General features: G+C 36.4%; 2 protein-coding genes across 5 annotated transcripts in view; one reads left to right on the top strand and one right to left on the bottom strand.

Moving 5' to 3' along the window:
* LOC133545656 (CMRF35-like molecule 6) overlaps window positions 1-25,000 on the top strand; it is a 66,054-nt gene that overhangs the window by 10,438 nt on the left and 30,616 nt on the right. For 2 of the 4 annotated variants that reach the window (XM_061891428.1, XM_061891427.1), the window contains exons 2-4: window positions 3,117-3,327; window positions 5,374-5,474; window positions 9,854-10,002. The gene's annotated coding sequence lies outside the window, so the exon portion shown is untranslated. Of the gene's footprint in view, window positions 1-3,116; window positions 3,328-5,373; window positions 5,475-7,967; window positions 8,122-9,853; window positions 10,003-25,000 lie in introns of those variants that run through there. The other 2 variants (XM_061891429.1, XM_061891426.1) reach the window with 2 other exon arrangements.
* tgm1l1 (transglutaminase 1 like 1) overlaps window positions 1-25,000 on the bottom strand; it is a 41,599-nt gene that overhangs the window by 15,861 nt on the left and 738 nt on the right. The window contains exons 2-4 of the mRNA XM_061891423.1: window positions 10,144-10,430; window positions 9,888-10,079; window positions 3,132-3,383 (exon numbers count right to left, since the gene is read on the bottom strand). Coding sequence (XP_061747407.1) covers window positions 3,132-3,383; window positions 9,888-10,079; window positions 10,144-10,429 — 730 coding nt within the window. The 5' untranslated portion in view covers window position 10,430. The remainder of the gene's footprint in view (window positions 1-3,131; window positions 3,384-9,887; window positions 10,080-10,143; window positions 10,431-25,000) is intronic.

The following is a 25,000-nucleotide window of genomic DNA, read 5'->3' as shown; positions in this document are numbered from 1 at the left end:
CCATGCTTTACAGTAGGTATGGTGTTCTTGGGATGCAACTCGGTATTCTTCTTCCTCCAAACACCACCAGTTGAGTTGATACCAAAATGGATACATGGATGATACAGCAGAGGAGTGGGAGAATGTCATGTGGTCAGATAAAACCAAAATATAACTTTTTGATATAAACTGAGTTGCATCCCAAGAACACCATACCTACTGTGAAGCATGGGGGTGGAAACATCATGCTTTGGGGCATTTTTTCCGCTAAGGGGACAGGACGATTGATCCGTGTTAAGGAAAGAATCATGAGATTTTGAGCCCAAACCTCCTTCCCGTCAGTGAGAGCTTTTCGTCACTTATTTTTTGTCTTTGGTACACTAATGTGTATATTTTAGGCCATTGGTTCTTTGTTTTATTTTTGCAAAAATGTATTCAGTATATCTATTTTTATATTGCTATTTTTATCTTTGGTATGAAAATTATTATGTAACAACATTTATTAGTATTTTTTTGGTTCTTTGTTGTTGCTATTTTTGTATTATGACAATTTATTATTGGATCATGTTGTACTGCATTTTAATTGTTTGTTCTGTGGTTGTGTGATGTTTTTTGCCTGGACCCCAGGAAGAATATTCTCCACTGCGGTGTAGACTAATGGGGATCCTTAATAAACTAATAAACTAATGGTTGACCATGTACTTGTTTTCCACCATAATTTACAAATAAATTCTTTAAAATTCCTAGAATGTGAATTCCTGGATTTTTTGTTCACATTCTGTCTCTCACAGTTGAAGTGTACCTATGATGAACATTACAGACCTCTGTCATCATTTTAAGTGGGAGAACTTGCACAATCGGGGGCTGACTAAATACTTTTTTGCCCCACTGTATATATATATGTATATATGTATATGTGGTCAGATTTTCAGTAGACCCATTAACAAATTCCTAATATTCCATGAACGTTTGTTGTGAGCAACAAGTATGAGCGCCAATCACTCTATCACAAAAAAGTTGTAGAAATGATTGGAAATTCCAGACAGCCTTGACAGGATGTCCTTTACAAGTCTATGCACACTTTTGACCACCACTTTATGTCCGTTTTTTATCATCCCTTCCAACTCGGGTCGGCGTGCCTCGGTTGGTAGAGCAGCCAGAGGGTTCCCGTTTTGATTCCCGGCTTCCGCCATATTTCGTCAGGTCTGTTGTGTCCTTGAGAAAGACGATTCACCCTTGCTCCTGATTGCTGGTTGTCAGGGGCTTGCATGGTCAGTGTGTGAACGAGTGAATGTGGAAGTGAGCACTTTGAAGGTAGAAAAGTGCTATTCAAGTATAACCCATTCACCATTTACCACAATTTGTAAATAAACGTGTATTTTGACCGTAAAACGCGATAAATAACCATCGGAAAGGTGCCAACAATTGTCCATTGCAATGTAAAATACTTTTAGTCCCGAAGGTGTAGCGGAATGAAGCCTGCACATACCGGAGCGAGGTGCTCAGTAGTCCGAGGTCTGGAAGTTGTTAGGACTAAACTTTGTGAGGTTAGGTTACACAATCTACAGTGTCGACACACGGCATTCTCAGCGACTCACCTCCTCATAAACCACCAGGCATTGTTTATTTCTAATCGTTAGACAATAGACTTGGACTTAGACGAATGTTATTGATCCACAAGGGACATTTTTGCACACAGTAGCTCAGTTCCAAAGGAGGGAAAGGGTCAGGATGGAAAGGATAAAGCGGGACAAAAAGAGGGGCGAAAACAAAAAGGTATAAAATGGATAAAAAATGTACCATAGTAGCAGTAAAAAGTGTGTAATTTTACATATTATACATGTACAGTAGATTATATATACTTATATAGTACATTATTATTATTAGAAAAAATATATATAGAGAATAAATGAATAATAATGTAGTATGTAAGTATATATTATTATATTTTATTATATTTTTATATAACATGATTTTATTATTACATTATTATAATTATTTTTAAAAATAATAATAATGTAATAATTAAAAAATAAATAATGTAAAAATAAAAAAATAATGTACAATATAGGTATATATTAATATTATATTTTATTATACTTTTATATAATATATACAATAAAAATTAGCACCACTATGTGTTCTAATATGCTCCAAAAACGAAAATATTTACCTGTGGGGGTACAAAAAAAAATAATAAAAAAAAGTTACATTTGGATTATTGAATTAATCACCGTTTCTATTCGATAAAAAAAAAAAAGATTTATTTAGTTATTTAAAAAAAAAAAATTTTTAGTTCGTAGATGATCTCTATATGCTGGTATTGCGCTTGCAACGCGAAAACAAGACAACTTAACAATATAAAATAAAACATAAATGTAATATTTACATATTATATATAAAGTATATAATACATACTTACACAGTACATTATTATAATTTTTTTTTTAAGTAAAAAAATAAAAAAATTAATCATAATAATGTTAATAATTATTATGATATTTTATTATACTTTTATATAATATATAAAATAGAAATTAATACCACTATGTGTTCTAATATACTCAAAAAATATATATATTTACCTATGGGGGTTAAAAAAAAGGGGATTGTTGAATTAACCGCGATTCCTGTGAATTAGTGAAGCGAATTATATTTATATAGCGCTTTTCTCAAGTGACTCAAAGCGCTTTACATTGTGAAACCCAATATCTAAGTTACATTTAAAACCAGTGTGGGTGGCACTGGGAGCAGGTGGGTAAAGTGTCTTGCCCAAGGACACAACGGCAGTGACTAGGATGGTGCAAGCTGGGATCGAACCTGCAACCCTCAAGTTGCTGGCACGGCCGCTATACCAACCGAGCTATACCGCCCTCCTATTCGATAAAAAAAAAAAAAAAAAGATTATGCATCTGTAAGTGCAAGTTAAAACTCTGCTATGCAAATCCAAAGCCATTTATCAACAACACCCAGGGCCCGAGTGTTGTTAAAAGGAAAGGCCATGTAACACAGTGGTAAAAATGCCCCTGTGCCAACTTTTTTTCATCGTGTTGCTGCCATTAACTTCTTAGTTAATGATTATTTGTCCAAAAAAATGAAGTTTTTCAGTGTGAACATTAAATATCTTGTCTTTGCAGTCTATTCCATCCTACCTGTGCACCAGGGGTTGAAGAGCATGACGATGTTCTCGCTGGAGGTGTAAATATTGGGGGTTTCCTCCTTCTGGGAGCCGGTGGTGACTGTCAGCCCATGAAGACCAATCACAGCATCGGCCGGAGAGTGGACGGACAGCTTGACCTTGTTGCCGTCTTGCTCTGCAATCTGGGCACCCCATCGTTTATCCTCCAGGTGGTCCACCAGGGGGACGATGACGTGGGTGCCTTTGGACACCATGGGCAGTGGACCTGGGTGCACAGATTAAACTAAATCACTCCAACAATAATACACAACATATATTGCACTTTATGTATTCTCTATATTTATTTTAATACAGATAAAGTAAATAATGTCAAATTAATAAATATATGCTGTTAAGCGATTAAGAAGTTAAATCGCAAATAATCACATTTTGTTGATAGTTAACTCAGAAATATGTGATTGGATGCAATTATATATTCCTAAACATTTTACAAGGGTACCCTATTAAAATAGAGGAGGGTGTGGGGGGGCATGGCAAAAGACGGGAGCAGACCCAACAAAGCAACCAAGAGAGCATGGCCAGAGACAGGAGCGGACCCAACAAAGCAACCAAAGAAAGCATGGCCAGAGACAGGAGCAGACCCAACAAAGCAACCAAATAGAGCATGGCCCGAGACAGGAGTAGGCCCAGCAAAGCAACCAAAGAGAGCATGGCCAGAGGCAGGAGCAGACCCAACAAAGCAACCAAAGAGAGCATGGCCAGAGACAGGAGCGGACCCAACAAAGTAACCAAAGAGAGCATGGCCCGAGACAGGAGTAGGCCCAGCAAAGCAACCAAAGAGAGCATTGCCAGAGGCAGGAGCAGACCCAACAAAGCCACCAAAGAGAGCATGGCCAGACACAGGAGCAGACCCAACAAAGCAACCAAAGAGAGCATGGCCAGACACAGGAGTAGACCCAACAAAGCAACCAAAGAGAGCATGGCCAGAGACAGGAGCAGACTCAACAAAGCAACCAAAGAGAGCATGGCCAGAGACAGGAGCAGACCCAACAAAGCAACCAAGAGAACATGGCCAGAGACAGGAGCAGACCCAACAAAGCAACCAAGAGAGCATAGCCAGAGACAGGAGCAGACCCAATAAAGCAACCAAAGAGAGCATGGCCAGAGACGGGAGCAGACCCAACAAAGTAACCCAGAGAGCCGACTCCACCCTGGGCCGCCCACTGACTCTTGGCCGGTGTCCAGTCCGCCTGGATGACCGAGGATGCGTCCAAGGAGACCGATACAAAAACCATATACACTGTAGTGGCCTCTGCGGTGTTCCACGTCATCGTCTGCTGGGGTCGGAGGGGGGAGCTTGGCCAGTGAAAGGAGCAGACTCAACAAAGCAAACAAGAGAGCCGACTCCACCCTCAGCCGCCCACCGACTCTTGGCCAGTGTCCAGTCCGCCTGGATGAGCGAGGATGCGTCCAAGGAGACCAATACACGCTCAACCACATCCCAGACCTTCACTTGATTGGGTTGGAATGCTCTACACGCCGCCAAACTATGAGGAATTGACACAGGTGCTTCCCTGACGGCCAACCAAGCACTAAAATCTATAACGAGATAACAGCCTGCGCATTGGGACAAAAGTGAAATCCTAACAGGAAGGAAAACAAATATCCCTTCTGTCTGAGACTGGGTTTTACTGGATGCCATTAGGCTGTTTGGTTTCTGGCCCCCTGCTGGGCTTCTTAACTATCCCCAGCTTCCGTGATAGCGCTTATCGGACCGTGTATTGTTCTCCCATCCGATCTCTGAGAGCTGCCACCCTTCCTTTCCCGTGGCAGACAATACGTGGGGGAGAGAATCGATGACTGTTAATCGTTACTAAAGCTTCTGGTTAACCAAAATCAAATATTGACTAAAGTCCGCTCCGTTTGGCTTTCAAAGCCTTTTCACAACAGACCAGGCTGTGAAAGTTGCGGCAAAGTGTCGGGAATCAGACAGCTTAGCTCGTTTACGAGTGTAAAGCGTTCTTTTTCCCCAGGACGTAACGGAATCATGCCCCCAAGTACCGGAGCAAGGGGCTTAATAGCCTGAGGTCTGGAAGCTGTTAGGACTAAACTTTGACTAAACTTTCCTGTGCGTAGTATTTTAGCTCTTGTCTTGCGCTCCTATTTTAGTGGTTTTTTCCTGTTTTGTTGGTATTTTCCTGTAGCAGTTTCATGTCTTCCTTAAAGGCTATTCCCCGCACCTGCTTTGTTTTTAGGAATCAAGACTATCTAAGTTGTGCGATCCGTCTTTGTGGGGACATTGTCGACTGTCATGTCGTGTTCGGATGTACTTTGTGGACGCCGTCTTTGCTCCACAGTAAGTCTTTGCTGTCGTCCAGCATTCTGTTTTTGTTTACTTTGCAGCCAGTTCAGTTTTAGTTCCGTTCTGCATAGCCTTCCCTAAACTTCAATGCCTTTCCTTAGCGAAACTGGCTTTTTATTTATTTTTGGTTCAAGCGTTAGATAACTTTTTACCTGCACCATGCCTCCCGCATATTGTGATCAGGAATCGAGTATTGATTATGGATCAAATCCTCACCCCTAGATTCGGAATCGAATGGCGAGGTGCCCAAAGATTCACACCAATAACAATTGAATATTTTGTATATATATCAAAGTTTATAATATATGACATTTCCTGTATTACATACAAATGGAAACAATGAAAATATTTAGTAAGAAGGATGAAGTATGCACATTATTCCCAGGCTTTCGCCGACCACATTAAATGACGTGTCGGGCCTGGTCTGGGCCCCCGGGCCTTGAGTTTGACACCAACCAGTTTTCTTTTAAGTGATATACAGTAAATGTAAATGTTTATCTATTTTATGTTGGAGTGTAGTTAATCAATCAACTGGCACCAAATGTTATTAAAAAAGTGTTGATTTTCTAGAATCGATTCCGTATCGATTCGTTACCGGCGAGAATCAAATCCTTACCCATGTGAATCGAATTGAAATGTTACCACCGTGAATCGAATCGTTTCCCCCCACAAATTGAATTGTTACCCCTTGAATCGAATCGTTACCCCCGCGAATCGAATCGTTACCCCCTGTGAAACGAATTGTTACCCAGTGAATCAAATCATTACCCCTATTAATTGAATCATTACCCCATGAATTGAATCATTACCCCATGAATCGAATGGTTGCCCCCCCATGATTCGAATCCTTACCCCCATGAATTGAAACCTTCCCCTTGTAAATTGAATCGTTACCTCAGTGAATCAAATCGTTATCCCCATGAATTGAATTGTCACGCCAATGAATCCAATTGTTACCCCGCTGAGTTGCATCGTTACCCCCGTGAATCGAGTTGTTAACCCATGAATGGAATCGTTACCATATGAATCAAATCATTACCCCCGTGAATCAAATTGTTACCTTGTGAATCAAATCGTTACCTCATGAATTGAATCGTTACCCCAGTGAATCGAATTGTTACCCCTTGAATCAAATTGCTACCCCCCGTGAATCGAATTGTTACCCTCATGAAACAGATCTTTACCCCATGAATCAAATCGTTACCCCGTGAATCGAATCGTTACCCCCATGAATCAAATCGTTACCCCCATGAATTTATTCGTTACCACCGTGAATCGAATCGATACCCCAATGAATTGAATCGTTGTCGCCTTGAATCAAATCGTTAAACCTGTGAATTGAATCGTTTCCTCTTGAATCAAATGGTTACCCCCATGAATGGAATCGTTAACCCACGAATCAAATCATTATCCCCATGGATCGAATCGTCTCCCCTACCCCCACGAATTGAATCGTTTACCCCGTGAATTGAATCGTTGCCACCTTGAATCGAATTATTACCCCCATGAATCGAATCGCTACCCCCCAAAAATCGAATGGTCACCCCCATGAATCGAATGGTTCCCCCCATGAATCGAATCGTTACCCTCTTAAATCGAATAGTTTCCTCTTGAATCGAATCATTACACCCATGAATCCAATTGTTACCCCCATGAATAGAATCGTTACCCCCATGAATAGAATCGTCACCCCCATGAATTGAATCGTTACCACCGTGAATCGAATCGTTACCCCAATGAATTGAATCGTTGTCCCCTTGAATCGAAACGTTAAACCTGTGAATCGAATCGTTTCCTCTTGAATCAAATGGTTACCCCCATGAATGGAATTGTTAACCCACGAATCAAATCATTATCCCCATGAATCGAATCGTTAACCCCCCACTAATTGAATCGTTTCCCCCGTGAATTGAATCGTTATCCCCGTGAATCGAATCATTACCCCCATGAATCGAATCGCTACCCCCCAAAAATCGAATGGTCACCCCCATGAATCGAATGGTTCCCCCATGAATCGAATAGTTTCCTCTTGAATCGAATCGTTACACCCGTGAATCGCATCGTTACCCCCATGAATTGAATCGTTACCACCGTGAATCGAATCGTTACCCCAATGAATTGAATCGTTATCCCCTTGATTCGAATCAATACCTCCGTGAATCGAATCGTTTCCTCTTGAATCGAATGGTTACCTCCATGAATGGAATCGTTACCCCACGAATCGAATCATTACCCCCTTGAATCGAATCGTTACCCGCAATAAATCGAATGGTCACTCCCATTAATCGAATGGTTACACCCACATGAATGGAGTCCTTACCCCCATAAATCGAATCGTTTCCTCTTGAATTGAATCGTTACCCCCTTGAATCGAATTGAATCGAATCGAATCATGAGGAGGCCAAAGATTCCCAGCCCTAAAACCTATTATGTTAAACTAATAATGACAGACATTTGTACTCAAGGTCATTACCAGCAGTTTATTTTGGCTAAAGTGGGTGTGGCATGCAGGTAGAGGGTGTGGCATAAGTAACAGCCTGATTGGCAGCCAGGGACAGGTGTGCCCTGACTGCCAATCCAGGACAGGTGAGGGAAGCAGCGTCGGGTGACAAGTGGAGGAAGACAAGGAGTGGAAAGAAAAGTAAGTGCGTAGGACAGAAAATAGAAGAAGATACTAGAAAGTAATAATAATTGTGATGAGACAAGGTGACTTTTAGAAGAACTTTACAGTCTTCCTGGGGAAAATAGAGGATATTTAATCTTGTTTAAAACCTGAATTGAATTGAATCAGCACAACGTGGAGTTATTAAATGTAATTTAATGAACATTGATGTGGTTTAGCGTTACCTTAATTCATATTTGAGCACGGTAAATAGTCCAACATTCTGAGTTTGGATTATGTGGACAAATCAAATGACATGGTTGAAAATACTTCAAATAAAAGTCAAGCCAATAGAGATTATTTAAGATATTATGTCATTTATGTTGCTACTGTCATGCTACAGTGTGTGTGTATATATATATATATATTTATATATATATATATATGTATATATGTATATATATATATATATATATATAATTTACAATATTGTGTAAGTTATGTTGTTACTGTCATGTTTTGTCATCTATACATATATGACTATAACAAATATAAATATGTATGTATGTATGTATATATATATATATATATATATATATATATATATATATATATATATATATATATATATATACATATACAGAGAGAGAGAGAGAAACGTAGGTAAACATGACAGTATACTTATAAATAAATATATATATATGTGTATATATATATATATATAATATATATATATATATAATTTACAATATTGTGTAAGTTATGTTGTTACTGTCATGTTTTGTCATCTATACACATATGACAATAACAAATATAAATATGTATGTGTGTATATATATGTATGTATATATATATATATATATATAGAGAGAGAGAGAGAGAGAGAGAGAGAGAGAGAGAGAGAGAGAGAGAGAGAGAGAGAGACACGTAGGTAAACATGACAGTATACTTATGAATATATATATATATATATATATATATATATATATATATCCTCTGTTATGTTTACCTACGTACATAAATATATATGACAGAAAAAAATGACAGTAGCAACATAAATTACATTAAATTATTTATATACATATATATATATATATATATATATATATATATGACAGTAAATAGATAGTACTTTATGCATTCCTTCAGGAAAATTAAAAAACTATTAGTATATATATATATATATATATATATATAAGAATTGGGAATCTTTGGGTGCCTCACGATTCGATTGCAAATCGGTTATTGACGCATCTTTAATTTATGTTTATATTGATGCAGTTTTATATTTGTTTTCCTTTCCCTAAATAAGTGTTAATCACTTGCAACTTAAAAAAAACAAAAAACAATAATTTGGAACGACAAACAATTAAATTAATTACCAATTTATTAAGTCAATGAACGTGTGTGCAAAACTGGAACATAAGTTCCCTCAAATTTTTAGACACATTTTATAATTTTCTGCATTACTTTATTTACAATTAATAAATACATTATATTTTCTCCTATTTGGTGCCCAACTTTATTAAGTAACCTTATCTTGTTTTTTTGGTAGTAACTTTGCAACGCCTTTAACAATCATTTGACCCTTTGGCTCATTTTTGCAACATTTATGTCAATACCAATCAACAAAGCTCACCTTTTGTGCATTCACGCACAGTATAAAACCTTTGGTGGACAACATGAGACACAAGAGTGGGGGATTTTACATGTAAAAAAAACGTTTGTTTGTATTTTTTCCCTCCATCAATCTTTTCCATTTCCAATCCAGGGCGGCACTAAAGAGCGGCGGGGTGGTACCGTACCTGTCCTTAAGTCCAGGTGCAGCTTGTCGGTGTCCGGACTGAACGGCCTGTTGAACTCCAGCTCCACGCAGAAGTTTTGTCCCCTGCGGACGATCAGCTGGTCCCCGTGGTAGAGGTCAGTGTGGTGCTCCAGCCGGTTCCGACCCGTTTTGGAGCTCAGCAAATGCACCGAGCGCACACCCAACTTCATGACTGGGGTTCAAAAAAATGAATTTCATTAAAAATCCTCCACGTGTTACAGTAATTGATGCGTTACCTTCCGTTTCTTTGGATTCCCCGTTCGCCGGCTTGGTTCCGTCGGGCTCCGGGGCGAGGGCCGGGGGTTTGATCAGTTCCACGGTGTGCGTGACGTCGTAGATGGTGGCGTACTTCTGGCAGAAGCAGCACGGGCACATCTTCCTCAGCCAGCGGCAGCAAGCGCTCTCCTCCGCCTTCTTCTCCCCCACCTTCTGAATGGACAGCTCCACCCTGGTCGGCGGGGAGGCCCCCGGGAACCGACCCACGTCTGCCGTGCCCCGGACCGTCGCCCTCTCACCCGGCATCCTGCGGGACAAACCTTGATTTGAGTCACGGTCATCTCCAGACCAAAGTTGTGAAGAAGATAAGAAGACGTCTTCCAGACATCAAATTTCAAAATAAAAGCACAGAGCCCACAGAGGGGCAAATAAACTAAAATAATCCTCTAAATTGGGTGCGGATTGTAAAAATTAAATCACTTTTTTAAAAATATTTTTTGAATATTTAGCTCACTTTTCTTAAATGTATATTAAATATAATGTTAAGTATAAATATAAAAATATTTTGAAAATAAATCTATATGCTAAATTTAAAAATCAGCGTTGGATCTAAATGTTAAATCTAATTGTTCAATAAAAATATTTAATGTGTACCTTAAAATGTTTAAATGTTTTTTTAATCTTTATGTTTGATAATAATGTTGAATCTAAAATAAATGTAACATTTAATTGTTCAACGTTAAATCTAAATGTTGAATGTTGAGTATGAAATATAAAAATAAATGTTAAATGTAATTATTCAATATAAATGTTGAATCTAGTTGTTCAATATAAATGTTTAATGTAAATCTTAAGTCTGAATGTGGAATCTAATTGTTCAATATAAATATTTAATATGAATATTGAATCTAAATGTTAAATATGATGATAAATGTAAATATATGTTATATATAAATATAAATCTATGAGTTAAATTAAAATCTCAGCGTTAGATCTAAATCTTAAATCTAATTGTGCAATACAATTATTTAATATGAATGCTAAATATAAATTTTGAATATTTAGCTTAGTTTTTTCACATTTATATTACTTTTCTCACAGTTAGCTAGGTGTATTCACCTTTTAAAGTACCAAATAAATGGTGGAAATAATTGTTTGACTCTAAATGTTTAATATTAGCCTTGAATCTAAATTAAATGTTAAATATAATTGGTGAATGTTAAATCTAAATGTTAAATATGAAAACAAATGTTAAAGCCTAAATATTAAATATGAATATTTAATCTAAATGTTGAATCTAATTGTTGAATATAAATGTTTAACATAAATCTTAAATCTAAATGTTGAACCTAATAGTTCAATATAAAGGTTTAATATGAATGTTGAATCTAAATGTTACATATAATGTTAAATATGAATATATGCATATATTTAGAATATAAATGTTGAAGTTAAATTTATGTTAAATTATAATCTGAGCATTAGATCTAAATGTTAAATCTAATTTGTTCGATACAAATATTTAATATGAATGTTAAATCTAAATGTTGAATATTTAACTTACTTTTCTCACATTTATGTTACTTTTTTCACAGTCAGCTAGGTGTATTCACCTTTAAAGTACAAAATAAATTGTGGATATAATTTTTTAAATCTAAATGTTTAATATTAGCGTTGAATCTAAATTAAACGTTAAATATAATTGGTGAATGTTAAATCTAAATGTTAAATATGAAATATGAAAACAAGTGTTGGATCCAAAAGTTAAATATGAATATTAAAATCAAAATATCTAATCTAATAGTTCAATATAAATGTTTAATATGAATGTTGAATCTAAATGTTAAATGATAATGTTAAATATAAATATATTTTGAATATAAATGTTGAAGCTAAATATGTTAAATTTAAATCTCAGCGTTAGATCTAAATGTTAATTCTAATTGTTCAATCAAAATATTTAATACAAACCTTAAATCTAAATGTTGATAAATGGTGGATATAGTTGTTTAATCTTAATGTTTAACATTAATGTTGAATCTAAATTAAACGTTAAATATAATTGGTGAATGTTAAATCTAAATGTTAAATATGAAATATGAAAACAAGTGTTGAATCTAAAAGTTAAATATGAATATTAAAATCTAAATGTTGAATCTAATAGTTCAATATAAATGTTTAATATGAAGGTTGAATCTAAATGTTAAATGATAAAGTTAAATATAAATATATTTTGCATATAAATGTTGAAGCTAAATCTATGTTAAATTTAAATCTCAGCGGTAGATCTAAATGTTAAATATAATTAATCAATCAAAATATTGAATACAAACCTTAAATCTAAATGTTGATAAATGGTGGATATAGTTGTTTAATCTTAATGTTTAATAATAATGTTGAATCTAAATTAAATGTTAAATTTAATTGGTCAATGTGAATGTTAAATCTGAATGTTGGGTATAAAATATGAAAATAAATGTTAAATCAAATTATTCAAAATAAATGTTGAATCTAATTGTTCAATATAAATATTCTATATGATTACTCAGTCTCAATGTTGAATTTAATTGTTTAATATAAAGGTTTGATATAAATCTTAAATCCAAATGCTTAATGTAGTTGTTCAATATTAATGTTTAATATGAATGTTGAATCTAAATGTTAAATATAAATGTTGAATGTATGCTAAATGTATGTTCAATTATGAATATAAATCTAAATGTTAAATTTAAATCTCAGCGTTAGATCTAAATGTTAAATCTAATTGTTCAATTAAAATATTTAATATGAACATTCAATCTAAATGTCGAATATTTAGCTTACTTTTCTCACATTTATATTACTTTTCTCACAGTTAGCTAGGTGAATTCACATTTGAGATACACAATAAATGGATATATTTGTTTTAAATCTAAATGTTTAATAATAATGTTGACTCCAAAATAAATGTTAAATTTAAATATTAAATATAATTGGTCAATGTGAATGTTGAATCTAAATGTTAAATGTTGAGTATAAAATATATAAATGTTAAATATAAAATATGTAAATAAAGGCAAAATGTAGTTATTCATTATAAATGTTGAATCTAAATCTTACAGTAAATCTCATTGTTGAATATAAATGTTTAATATAAATATTAAATCTAAATGTTGAATCTAAATGTTTAATATAAATGCTTAATATGAATGTTGAATGTGGAATCTAAATGTTAAATAAAAATGAATATATTTTGAATATAAATGACGCAAAATCTGTATGCCAAATTTAAATCTCAACATTAGATCCAAATGTTAAAAATGTTTAATATGAACGTTAAATCTAAATGTTGGATATTTAGCTTACTCTTCTCACATTTATATTACTTTTTCTCACAGTTAGCTAATTGTATTCACTTTTAAAGTACAGAATAAATGGTGGATATAATTGTTTAAATCTAAATGTTTAATATTAATGTTGAATCTAAATCCAATGTTAAATCTAAATGTTAAATATGAAATATTAAATACCAAATAGCCATTCATACACACAAAAACGCACATTCGTACAAAAGCAGGACCTTTCCCTGTCATTGTATTCTCTTTTTTTGAAAAGTTTTTGCAAATCATTGTACTTTGTTTTTATTTACAATTTACACAACTTCACTGGTTTTGGGGTTTGTACATAATGTGACATTTTTGCGTGTGAACAGGTGGTTTGGGGGGGGGGGGCTGAGGTATGTTGTAGAGTTCAGAGGGCAGACGGCAGCTGAGAATAAGACATAGGGCGAGGTCGTCTGCCATGCTATACTTGCCCATGTTCAAGTATAGAAAACACACACGTGTGTGTGTGTGTGTTCTTGTAAATACACTTCTTTATATATCCAGAAAGTGGGGCCCTAAAGAGGTAGGCTTTTTTTCTCAGGTCTCCAGAAGGTCTGAAATACATGAATGTGTGTGTGTGTGTGTTCTTGTAAATACACTTCTTTATATATCTAGAAAATGGGGCCCTAAAGAGGTAGGCTTTTTTCCCCCAGGTCTCCAGAAGGTCTGAAATACATGAATGTGTGTGTTCTTGTAAATACACTTCTTTATATATCTAGAAAATGGGGCCTTAAAGAGGTAGGCTTTTTTTCCTCAGGTCTCCAGAAGGTCTGAAATACATGTGTGTGTGTGTGTGTGTGTGTGTGTGTGTGTTCTTGTTCTTGTAAATACACTTCTTTATATATCTAGAAAGTGGGGCCCTAAAGAGGTGTGCTTTTTTTTCTCAGGTCTCCAGAAGGTCTGAAATGCATGAATGTGTGTGTGTGTGTGTGTGTGTGTGTGTGTGTGTGTGTGTGTGTGTGTGTGTGTGTGTGTGTGTGTGTGTGTGTTCTTGTATTTCTACCCTTCTTGAGACCTGGAGGAAAAGTATCTTCCATATGAGGCGGTGTGAACAAGTGATGACATAAATCATGGTCCCAATAACATTGCATCTAATAGAGAGACAAATACTAGAGTCCGTGAACATTGCTCCAAAGTCAGGATTTGTTTTTGTTGATTTAATGTGCATACAAGAGTAAACATTGACGGGTGCAAAGGCAGCGAAATATGATAAAACAAGACGGCAGCTAAGCACATTACAAAAACCAAAAAAATAGTTTTCCCAATTGCGCTCCCTGGTGGTGAAATCTATCAAAATGAGGGTGGTCCCAAAAAGGAGGGATTTTTCAAATTGACCCTGTGTCTTTTTTAAAAGTGCTCCCTCTCTGGTCAACGTATGAAATAACAAGTGTGTGTAAAAATTTGAAGTGCTCCCCCTTTGGTTAACATATGAAATAACAAGTTTGTGTCCGAAATTGAAATGCGCCACCTTTGGCAAAAATGAATAATAAAAATTATATATGTTGTATGTATGTATGTATGTGTGTGAAATAACAAGTGTGTGTAAGAAGTTTGAAGTGCTCCCCCTCTGGCCAACATATGAAATAACAAGTGTGTGTAAGACATTAAAATGCGCCCCCCCTTGGCCAAAATTAATTTAAAAAAAATAATACAATATGTATATAGAGACATACTGTAATAAGTTGAAGTAAATAATGATCAAAAAACAATTACACACAATTAAAAATACATAACAAAAGCAGTCTTTTTCTCACAATGTGTCGATTTGTTTCTTATAAAATTGGGAACAATTTCTCATATTGTTTCTGTAATATTGCAATATTTTCTCTTAATATTATTACAGTTTTTTAATGTAAAATTATTACTTTTCAATGCAAAATGGCAACATTTGTCATATAAAATTCTGACTTTTCACAACATTGCCAATTTTTTTGTCGTTCTTGCAAAACGGGGACATTTTTTGAGTGAAATGACGATTCTTGTCGTCATTCCCGTGATTTTTTTCTTTTACAATATTGCCAACATTCTTAAAGTTTTCTTACAAAATTGTGACTTTGGTCGTGACTCTTTTCATAAAACGGCCAAAATCTTAAGCTTGTAAAATTGTGACTGTTACTGCATAAAATTCCAACTTTTATTATTATATTGCACAAATATTCCGTTTTTCTTTGTAAAATTTCCACTTGCCTCGTGCAAAATGACAACTTTTATTATAACACTGCCAAAATTCCAAGTTTTTCTAGAGACGTACTGTAATAAGTTGAAGTAAATAATGAAGATCAAAAAACAATTACACACAACAATTAAAAATACATAACAAAACCAGTCTTTTTCTCACAATGTGTCGATTTTTTTCTAATAAAAACGGGAACATTTTCTCATATTCATTTGCTTTCTGTAATATTGCAATATTTTCTCTTAATATTATTACAGTTTTTTAATGTAAAATTATTACTTTTTAATGCAAAATGGCAACATTTGTCATATAAAATTCTGACTTTTCACAACTTTGCCAATTTTTTTGTCGTTCTTGCAAAACGGTGAAATGTTTTGAGTAAAATGACGATTCTTGTCGTCATTCCCATGATTTTTTTTTTTTTACAATATTGACAACATTCTTAAAGTTTTCTTACAAAATTGTGACTTTGGTCGTGACTCTTTTCATAAAACGGCCAAAATCTTAAGCTTGTAAAATTGTGACTGTTATTGCATAAAATTCCAACTTTTATTATTATATTGCACAAATGTTCCGTTTTTCTTTGTAAAATTTCCACTTGCCTCGTGCAAAATGACAACTTTTATTATAACACTGCCAAAATTCCAAGTTTTTCTTGTGAAACTGTGACCTTCTTTTGGTGAAATTCCAACTCATTTTTCACAACAAGCTTTTTTTAAATATTTGGATAGTATGTTTATATTATTAATGTTGTAAATACAGTTCTTTATATATCTAGAAAGGCTTGTCCTAAAGAGGTAAGCATTTTTCTCAGGTCCCCAGAAGGTCAGAACGACACATTTGTGTGTGTCTTTTTTCTCAGGTCCCCAGAAGGTACGAACTACGTGTTTGTGTGTGTGCGATTCTTCTTATTTCCACTTCCTGAGTTCATCTCCTGGCCAGTTCACGTTTCCAAATCCAGCACATTCGGCACAAATCACCGCGCTGCAGACAATGGCTGACATGTGCTACGTGTGTCGCAACGTGGCGTCCACCCGTGACTCCCCGTCACCCTCCGTGACCTCGCCGCCTTCCTGGTCTTTTTCTATTTTGGGCCCCCAGGACCGACACTGTAATCTGCCTCGTGAGGGGAAATTAGCCATGCGGCGGTGTGGTAAATAATAGCGTGGTTTGGTGCAGGGTGACAAGGTTGCTGGTGCAACATGCACGCGTGCACGCGCTCAGACTGGACAGTTTTTATGGATGTTAACAGTCCAGCGTGAAAGGAATAACTCTCCAGTTGTCCTCACGTCAAAGTCGTGCATTGTGGAAATAAACCATTGAGGCTTGTTAGAGTAAAGAAATATATATATTTTTAGTGCAAAACAACAAGTGTAAAATGATTAAAACATAACTTGCCGTGACACATATCTTTAAAGGTTGATTTCTGTCTTTATTACAAAAGCTTTTTTTTTTGACACTGAATTTATGTAACGGAATATTTTTTGCGTGTGAATTGTGTTAAGAAAAATATATATATTCAGTGTTCTAAAATTCAGAGTAAAGAAAAAAATCAGTGCATAGAAATTCAGTGTATAACAATTCAGTGTAAAAAAATCAGTTTATAAAAATTCAGTGCATCCTTGTAAAGAAATCAGTGTAAAAAAAACTATAAAAATTCAGTGGAAAAAAAATCTGTGTACAAAACTCCAGCTTGAAAAAAATATCAGTGTAAAAAAAAAATAATTCCAATGAAATTCAGTGTAAAATAATTCAGTGTATGAAAATCCAGTGTATAAAATTCCAGCGTAAAAAAAAAAAATAGTGTATAAAAATTCAGTGTCAAAAAATCAGTGTATAAAATTTCAGCGTAAAACAAAATTTGTGTCAAAAAATCAGTCCATTAAAATTCAGTGTACTATAATTCTGTTAATAAAAATTTAGTGCAAAAAAATAAAATAAAAAACAGTGGGAAAAAAAGTCAGTGTATAAACATTCAGTGTAATAGAATAAGTACATAAAAATTCAGGGTATAAAAAAATCAGTCCATTAATTCAGTGTAAAAATATCAGTGTTTACAAATTTAGTGGGAAAAAATTCTATGTAAAAAAAAATCAGTGTATAAAATTTCAGCGAAAAAAAAAAAAATCAGTGTAATAAAATTCAGTGTATAAAAAAAATCAGTGGAAAGAAAGATCACTGTAGAAACATTCTGTGTGATAAAATTAGTGTACAAACATTCAGTGTATAAAAAAATTCAGTATGAAAATATTCAGTGTATAATAATTCAGTGGGAAAAAAATCAATGGAAAAAATTCAGTGTATACAAATTTAGTGTATAAAAATTCATTGTATATAAAGTCAGTGTATAATAATTCAGTATAAAATACTTCAGTATATAAAAAGTAATTGGAAAAAAAATCAGTCCATTATAATTTAGTGTACAAAAATACAGTGCTAAAAAAATAATTGTATAAAAATTCAGTGTATTAAAATTAGTGTATACAAAGCAATGTGTAAAGATTTAGTGTAAAAATAAATCAGTGTTTACAAATATAGTGGGAAAAAAATTATGTGTAAAAAAAATCAGTGTATAAAATTTCAGCGAAAAAAACCCCAGTGTTATAAAATTCAGTGTATAAAAAAAAATTGTTGCAAAAAAAAAAAAATCATTTGGAAAAAAAAGATCACTGTACAAACATTCTGTGTGATAAAATTAGTGTATAAAAATTCAGTGTTAAAATATTCAGTGTATAAAAATTAATTGGAAAAAAATCAGTGGCAAAAAATTCAGTGTATAAACATTCAGTGTAATAAAAATAGTGTGTAAAAATTCAGTGTAAAAAAAAAAAATCAGTCCATTAAAATTCAGTGTGAAAAAATCTGTGTACAGATTAAATGTATAAAAATTCAGTATAAAAAGAAAAAAATCTGTGAAAAAAAATTCAGTGTATAAAAACTCAGAAATTTGGTCATTTCCCAACCAAATCAACACAAACACAACGTTGTCTTAATTTACAAATACAACAATTTTTTCAATGTTTCCAAGTCAGTTTTAAAGGCACATGAAGGTTGCATCAATGTCCCGTAACTGCCGGGTGGACCCTGGTACAAAGTCTGCCTACCAGCTTTGCCTTCAAAGGCCACACCAAAGTCTTCAGCCAGCTAGCAGCAAGCACACAGATCACATGTAGGCAATCTCATGATGCCACATTGGCCATCACATCACTTGTTCCACAACCCCCCCCCCCCCCCCCCCCCCCCACCGTCCCCCTCCCGCCCCTTCTCGCCCATCCCCGCTCCGTTTGCGTTGGCACGGCACCACCGTCGGAATGCCAACTGGCCCCTGAAGATAAGCGCCTCCAGAAATCAGGTTGTGTGTTTGTTTTTTTTCCGTTTTTTTTCGCGGTCGCCACAACTTTCTCGCGTCTGGTAACTAACAGAAGAGCTGGAGTGGAATCAAAGACGGGCCGCTGTCAGAATGATGGGAGGGAAGGTCACATGACCAAAAAAAAACGGAATCACCCGACAGAGCATCTGATTTTGGGCGGGATGAGAAGGTCTTTTGTTCATCTAATATTTACTTATTAGTACTAAGGCGGTCCATTTTCTGGAGGGAAGCCTTCTGGCAACTGCGAAAATTTTAAGCAGGGGGTGTCAAACTTATTTTAGACCGAGGGCTACATGGAGAACAATTTAATCCAGAATGGGCCAGACTGGTAAAATCATGGCATGATAACTTTAAAATAAAGACGACTTCAGATTGTTTTGTTTTAAAAAATAGCTCATTCTGAAATTGTACAAATCATAATGTTGTTTTTTGTTTTATTTTACAATTACCTGTTGCGGTTAATAGTGTTTGTTATGGTTGGAAGGGGGAGGTGACGACAACAGACACCAGGGCACCATGGTTATGGGGGAGGTGACGACAACAGACACCAGGGCACCGTTGTTAGTAGGGGGAGGTGACGACAACAGACACCAGATCACCATGGTTAGAAGGGGGAGGTGACGACAACAGACACCAGGGCACCATGGTTAGAAGGGGGAGGTGACGACAACAGACACCAGGGCACCATGGTTAGAAGGGGGAGGTGACGACAACAGACACCAGGGCACCTTGGTTAGTAGGGGGAGGTGACTACAACAGACACCAGATCACCATGGTTAGAAGGGGGAGGTGACGACAACAGACACCAGGGCACCATGGTTAGAAGGGGGAGGTGACGACAACAGACACCAGGGCGCCATGGTTAGAAGGGGGAGGTGACGACAACAGACACCAGGGCGCCATGGTTAGAAGGGGGAGGTGACGACAACAGACACCAGGGAATTATGGTTAGAAGGGCGAGGTGACGACAACAGACACCAGGGCACCATGGTTAGAAGGGGGAGGTGACGACAACAGACACCAGGGTATTATGGTTAGAAGGGGGAGGTGACGACAACAGACACCAGATCACCATGGTTAGAAGGGGGAGGTGACGACAACAGACACCAGGGGACCATGGTTAGTAGGGGGAGGTGACGACAACAGACACCAGGGGACCATGGTTAGAAGGGGGAGGTGACGACAACAGACACCAGGGCACCATGGTTAGAAGGGGGAGGTGACGACAACAGACACCAGGGCACCATGGTTAGAAGGGGGAGGTGACGACAACAGACACCAGGGCACCATGGTTAGTAGGGGGAGGTGACGACAACAGACACCAGATCACCATGGTTAGAAGGGGGAGGTGACGACAACAGACACCAGGGCGCCATGGTTAGAAGGGGGAGGTGACGACAACAGACACCAGGGAATTATGGTTAGAAGGGGGAGGTGACGACAACAGACACCAGGGTGCCATGGTTAGAAGGGGGAGGTGACGACAACAGACACCAGGGTATTATGGTTAGAAGGGGGAGGTGACGACAACAGACACCAGATCACCATGGTTAGAAGGGGGAAGTGACGACAACAGACACCAGGGCACCATGATTAGAAGGGGGAGGTGACGACAACAGACACCAGGGATTTATGGTTAAAAGGAGGAGGTGACGACAAGACACCAGGGCACCATGGTTAGAAGGGGGAGGTGACGACAACAGACACCAGGGTGCCATGGTTAGAAGGGGGAGGTGACGACAACAGACACCAGGGAATTATGGTTAGAAGGGGGAGGTGACGACAACAGACACCAGATCACCATGGTTAGAAGGGGGAAGTGACGACAACAGACACCAGGGCACCATGATTAGAAGGGGGAGGTGACGACAACAGACACCAGGGAATTATGGTTAAAAGGAGGAGGTGACGACAAGACACCAGGGCACCATGGTTAGAAGGGGGAGGTGACGACAACAGACACCAGGGCGCCATGGTTAGAAGGGTGAGGTGACGACAACAGACACCAGGGCACCGTTGTTAGTAGGGGGAGGTGACGACAACAGACACCAGATCACCATGGTTAGAAGGGGGAGGTGACGACAACAGACACCAGGGCACCATGGTTAGAAGGGGGAGGTGACGACAACAGACACCAGGGCACCATGGTTAGAAGGGGGAGGTGACGACAACAGACACCAGGGCACCATTGTTAGTAGGGGGAGGTGACGACAACAGACACCAGATCACCATGGTTAGAAGGGGGAGGTGACGACAACAGACACCAGATCACCATGGTTAGAAGGGGGAAGTGACGACAACAGACACCAGGGAACCATGACTAGAAGGGGGAGGTGACGAAAACAGACACCAGGGATTTATGGTTAAAAGGAGGAGGTGACGACAAGACACCAGGGCACCATGGTTAGAAGGGGGAGGTGACGACAACAGACACCAGGGCACCATGGTTAGAAGGGGGAGGTGACGACAACAGACACCAGGGTGCCATGGTTAGAAGGGGGAGGTGACGACAACAGACACCAGGGAATTATGGTTAGAAGGGGGAGGTGACGACAACAGACACCAGATCACCATGGTTAGAAGGGGGAAGTGACAACAGACACCAGGGCACCATGATTAGAAGGGGGAGGTGACGACAACAGACACCAGGGAATTATGGTTAAAAGGAGGAGGTGACGACAAGACACCAGGGCACCATGGTTAGAAGGGGGAGGTGACGACAACAGACACCAGGGCGCCATGGTTAGAAGGGTGAGGTGACGACAACAGACACCAGGGGACCATGGTTAGAAGGGTGAGGTGACGACAACAGACACCAGGGGACCATGGTTAGAAGGGGGAGGTGACGACAACAGACACCAGGGCACCATGGTTAGAAGGGGGAGGTGACGACAACAGACACCAGGGCACCATGGTTAGAAGGGGGAGGTGACGACAACAGACACCATGGAATTATGGTTAGAAGGGGGAAGTGACGACAACAGACACCAGATCACCATGGTTAGAAGGGGGAGGTGACGACAACAGAGTTATTTGGACATATTGAAGCAATAAAGACTTAATTTTCAGTTATTTGGACACCAGGGGAAAATATTGACTTATTTTAGAGTTATTTTGACATTAGGGGAACAAATTGCAAGTAACACACTTAATTTATAGTTATTTGGACACTAGGGGAACATATTGTAAGTAAAAAAAACTTAATTTACAGTTATTTGGACACTCGGAGAACATATTGTAAGTAACAGAGACTTAATTTAGAGTTATTTGGACACTAGGGGAACATATTGACTTAATTTAGAGTTATTTGGACACTAGCGGAACATATTGACTTAATTTAGAGTTATTTGGACACTAGCGGAACATATTCTAAGTACCAAATATTTAATTTTAAGTTATTTGGACACTCGGAGAACATATTGTAAGTAACAGAGACTTAATTTAGAGTTATTTGGACACTAGGGGAACATATTGTAAGAAACACATACTTTAATTTAGAGTTATTTTGACATTAGGGGAAGATATTGCAAGAAACAAAGACTTAATTTAGAGTTATTTGGACACTAGGGGAACATATTTTAATCATCAAAGACTTAATTTACAGTTATCAGGACACTAGGGGAACATATTGACTTAATTTAGAGTTATTTGGACACTAGGGGAACATATTGTAAGTACCAAATATTTAATTTTGAGTTATTTGGACACTCTGAGAACATATTGTAAGTAACAGAGACTTAATTTAGAGTTATTTGGACACTAGGGGAACATATTGTAAGAAACAGAAACTTAATTTAGAGTTATTTGGACACTAGGGGAACATATTGTAAGAAACACATACTTTAATTTAGAGTTATTTGGACACTAGGGGAACATATTGACTCAATTTAGAGTTATTTGAAGCTAGGGCAACATATTGTAAGTAACAAAGACTTAATTTTTAGTTAAGACATTCGGGGAACATATTGTAAGTAACTTAGACTTAAGTTAGCGTTATTTGGACACTAGGGGAACATATTGACTTAATTTAGAGTTATTTGGACACTAGGGGAACATATTGACTTAATTAACAGTTATTTGGACACTAGGGGAACATATTGTATGTAAAAAAAAAAAAGACTCAATTTACAGTTATTTGTACACCAAGGGAAAATATAGACTTAATTTAGAGTTATTTGGACACTAGGGGAACATATTGTAAGTAAAAAAAAGACTTAATTTAGAGTTATTTGGACAGTAAGGGAACATATTGACTTAATTTAGAGTTATTTGGATACTAGGCGAACATATTTTAAGCAACAAACGCTTCATTTACAGTTATTTGGACACTAGGGGAACATATTGCAAGTAACAAAGACTTAATTTAGAGTTATTTGGACACTAGGGGAACATATTGTAAGTAACAAAGACTTAATTTACAGTTATTTGGACACTAGGGGAACATATTGCAAGTAACAAAGACTTAATTTAGAGTTATTTGGACACTAGGGGAACATATTGTAAGTAACAAAGACTTAATTTACAGTTATTTGGCCACTAAGGGAAACTATTGACTTTAGAGTTATTTGGACACTAGGTGAACATATTGTAAGTAAAAAGACTTCATTTACAGTTATTTGGACACTATGGGAACATATTGACTTAATTTAGAGTTATTTGGACACTGGGGCAACATATTGTATGTAAAAAAAAAAAGACTTAATTTACAGTTATTTGGACATTAGGGGAACGTATTGTAAGTAAAAAAGACTTCATTTAGAGTTATTTGGACACTAGGGGAACATATTGACTTAATTTAGTGTTATTTGGACACTATGGGAACATATTGACTTAATTTAGAGTTATTTGGACACTAGGTGAACATGTTCTAAGTAAGACGGACTTAATTTACAGTTATTTGGACACTAGGGGAACATATTGACTTAATTTAAAGTTATTTGGACACTAGGGGAACATATTGACTTAATTTAGAGTTATTTGGACACTAAGGCAACATATTGTATGTTAAAAAAAATACTTAATTTACAGTTATTTGGACACTAGGGGAACATATTGTAAGTAACAAAGACTTAATTTTTAGTTTAGACACTCGGGGAACATATTGTAAGTAACTTAGACTTATTTTAGAGTTATTTGGACACTAGGGGAACATATTGACTTAATTTAGAGTTATTTGGACACTAGGGGAACACATTGATTTAATTTAGAGTTATTTGGACACTAGGGGAACATATTGACTTAATTTAGAGTTATTTGGCCCCTGGGGGAACATATTGACTTAATTTAGAGTTATTTGGACACTAGGGAGCATATTGACTTAATTTAGAGTTTTTTGGACACTAGGGGAACATATTGACTTAATTTAGAGTTATTTGGACACTAGGGGAACACATTGACTTAATTTAGAGTTATTTGGACACTAGGGGAACATATTGACTTAATTTAGAGTTATTTGGACACTAGGGGAACATATTGACTTAATTTACAGTTATTTGGACACTAGGGAGCATATTGACTTAATTTAGAGTTATTTGGACACTAGGGGAACATATTGACTTCCTTTAGAGTTATTTGGACACTAGGGGAACATATTGGATGTTAAAAAAGACTTAATTTACAGTTATTTGGACACTAGGGAACATATTGACTTAATTTACAGTTATTTGGACACTAGGGGAACATATTGACTTAATTTACAGTTATTTGGACACTAGGGGAACATATTGACTTAATTTACAGTTATTTGGACACTAGGGGAACATATTGTATGTTAAAAAATACTTAATTTACAGTTATTTGGACACTAGGGAACATATTGACTTCCTTTAGAGTTATTTGGACACTAGGGGAACATATTGACTTAATTTACAGTTATTTGGACACTAGGGGAACATATTGTATGTTAAAAAATACTTAATTTACAGTTATTTGGACACTAGGGAACATATTGACTTCCTTTAGAGTTATTT

This window comes from Nerophis ophidion, linkage group LG28 (assembly GCF_033978795.1).
Source record: "Nerophis ophidion isolate RoL-2023_Sa linkage group LG28, RoL_Noph_v1.0, whole genome shotgun sequence".
Lineage (NCBI taxonomy): Eukaryota > Metazoa > Chordata > Actinopteri > Syngnathiformes > Syngnathidae > Nerophis > Nerophis ophidion.
This window is presented reverse-complemented; position numbering and strand designations above follow the sequence as displayed.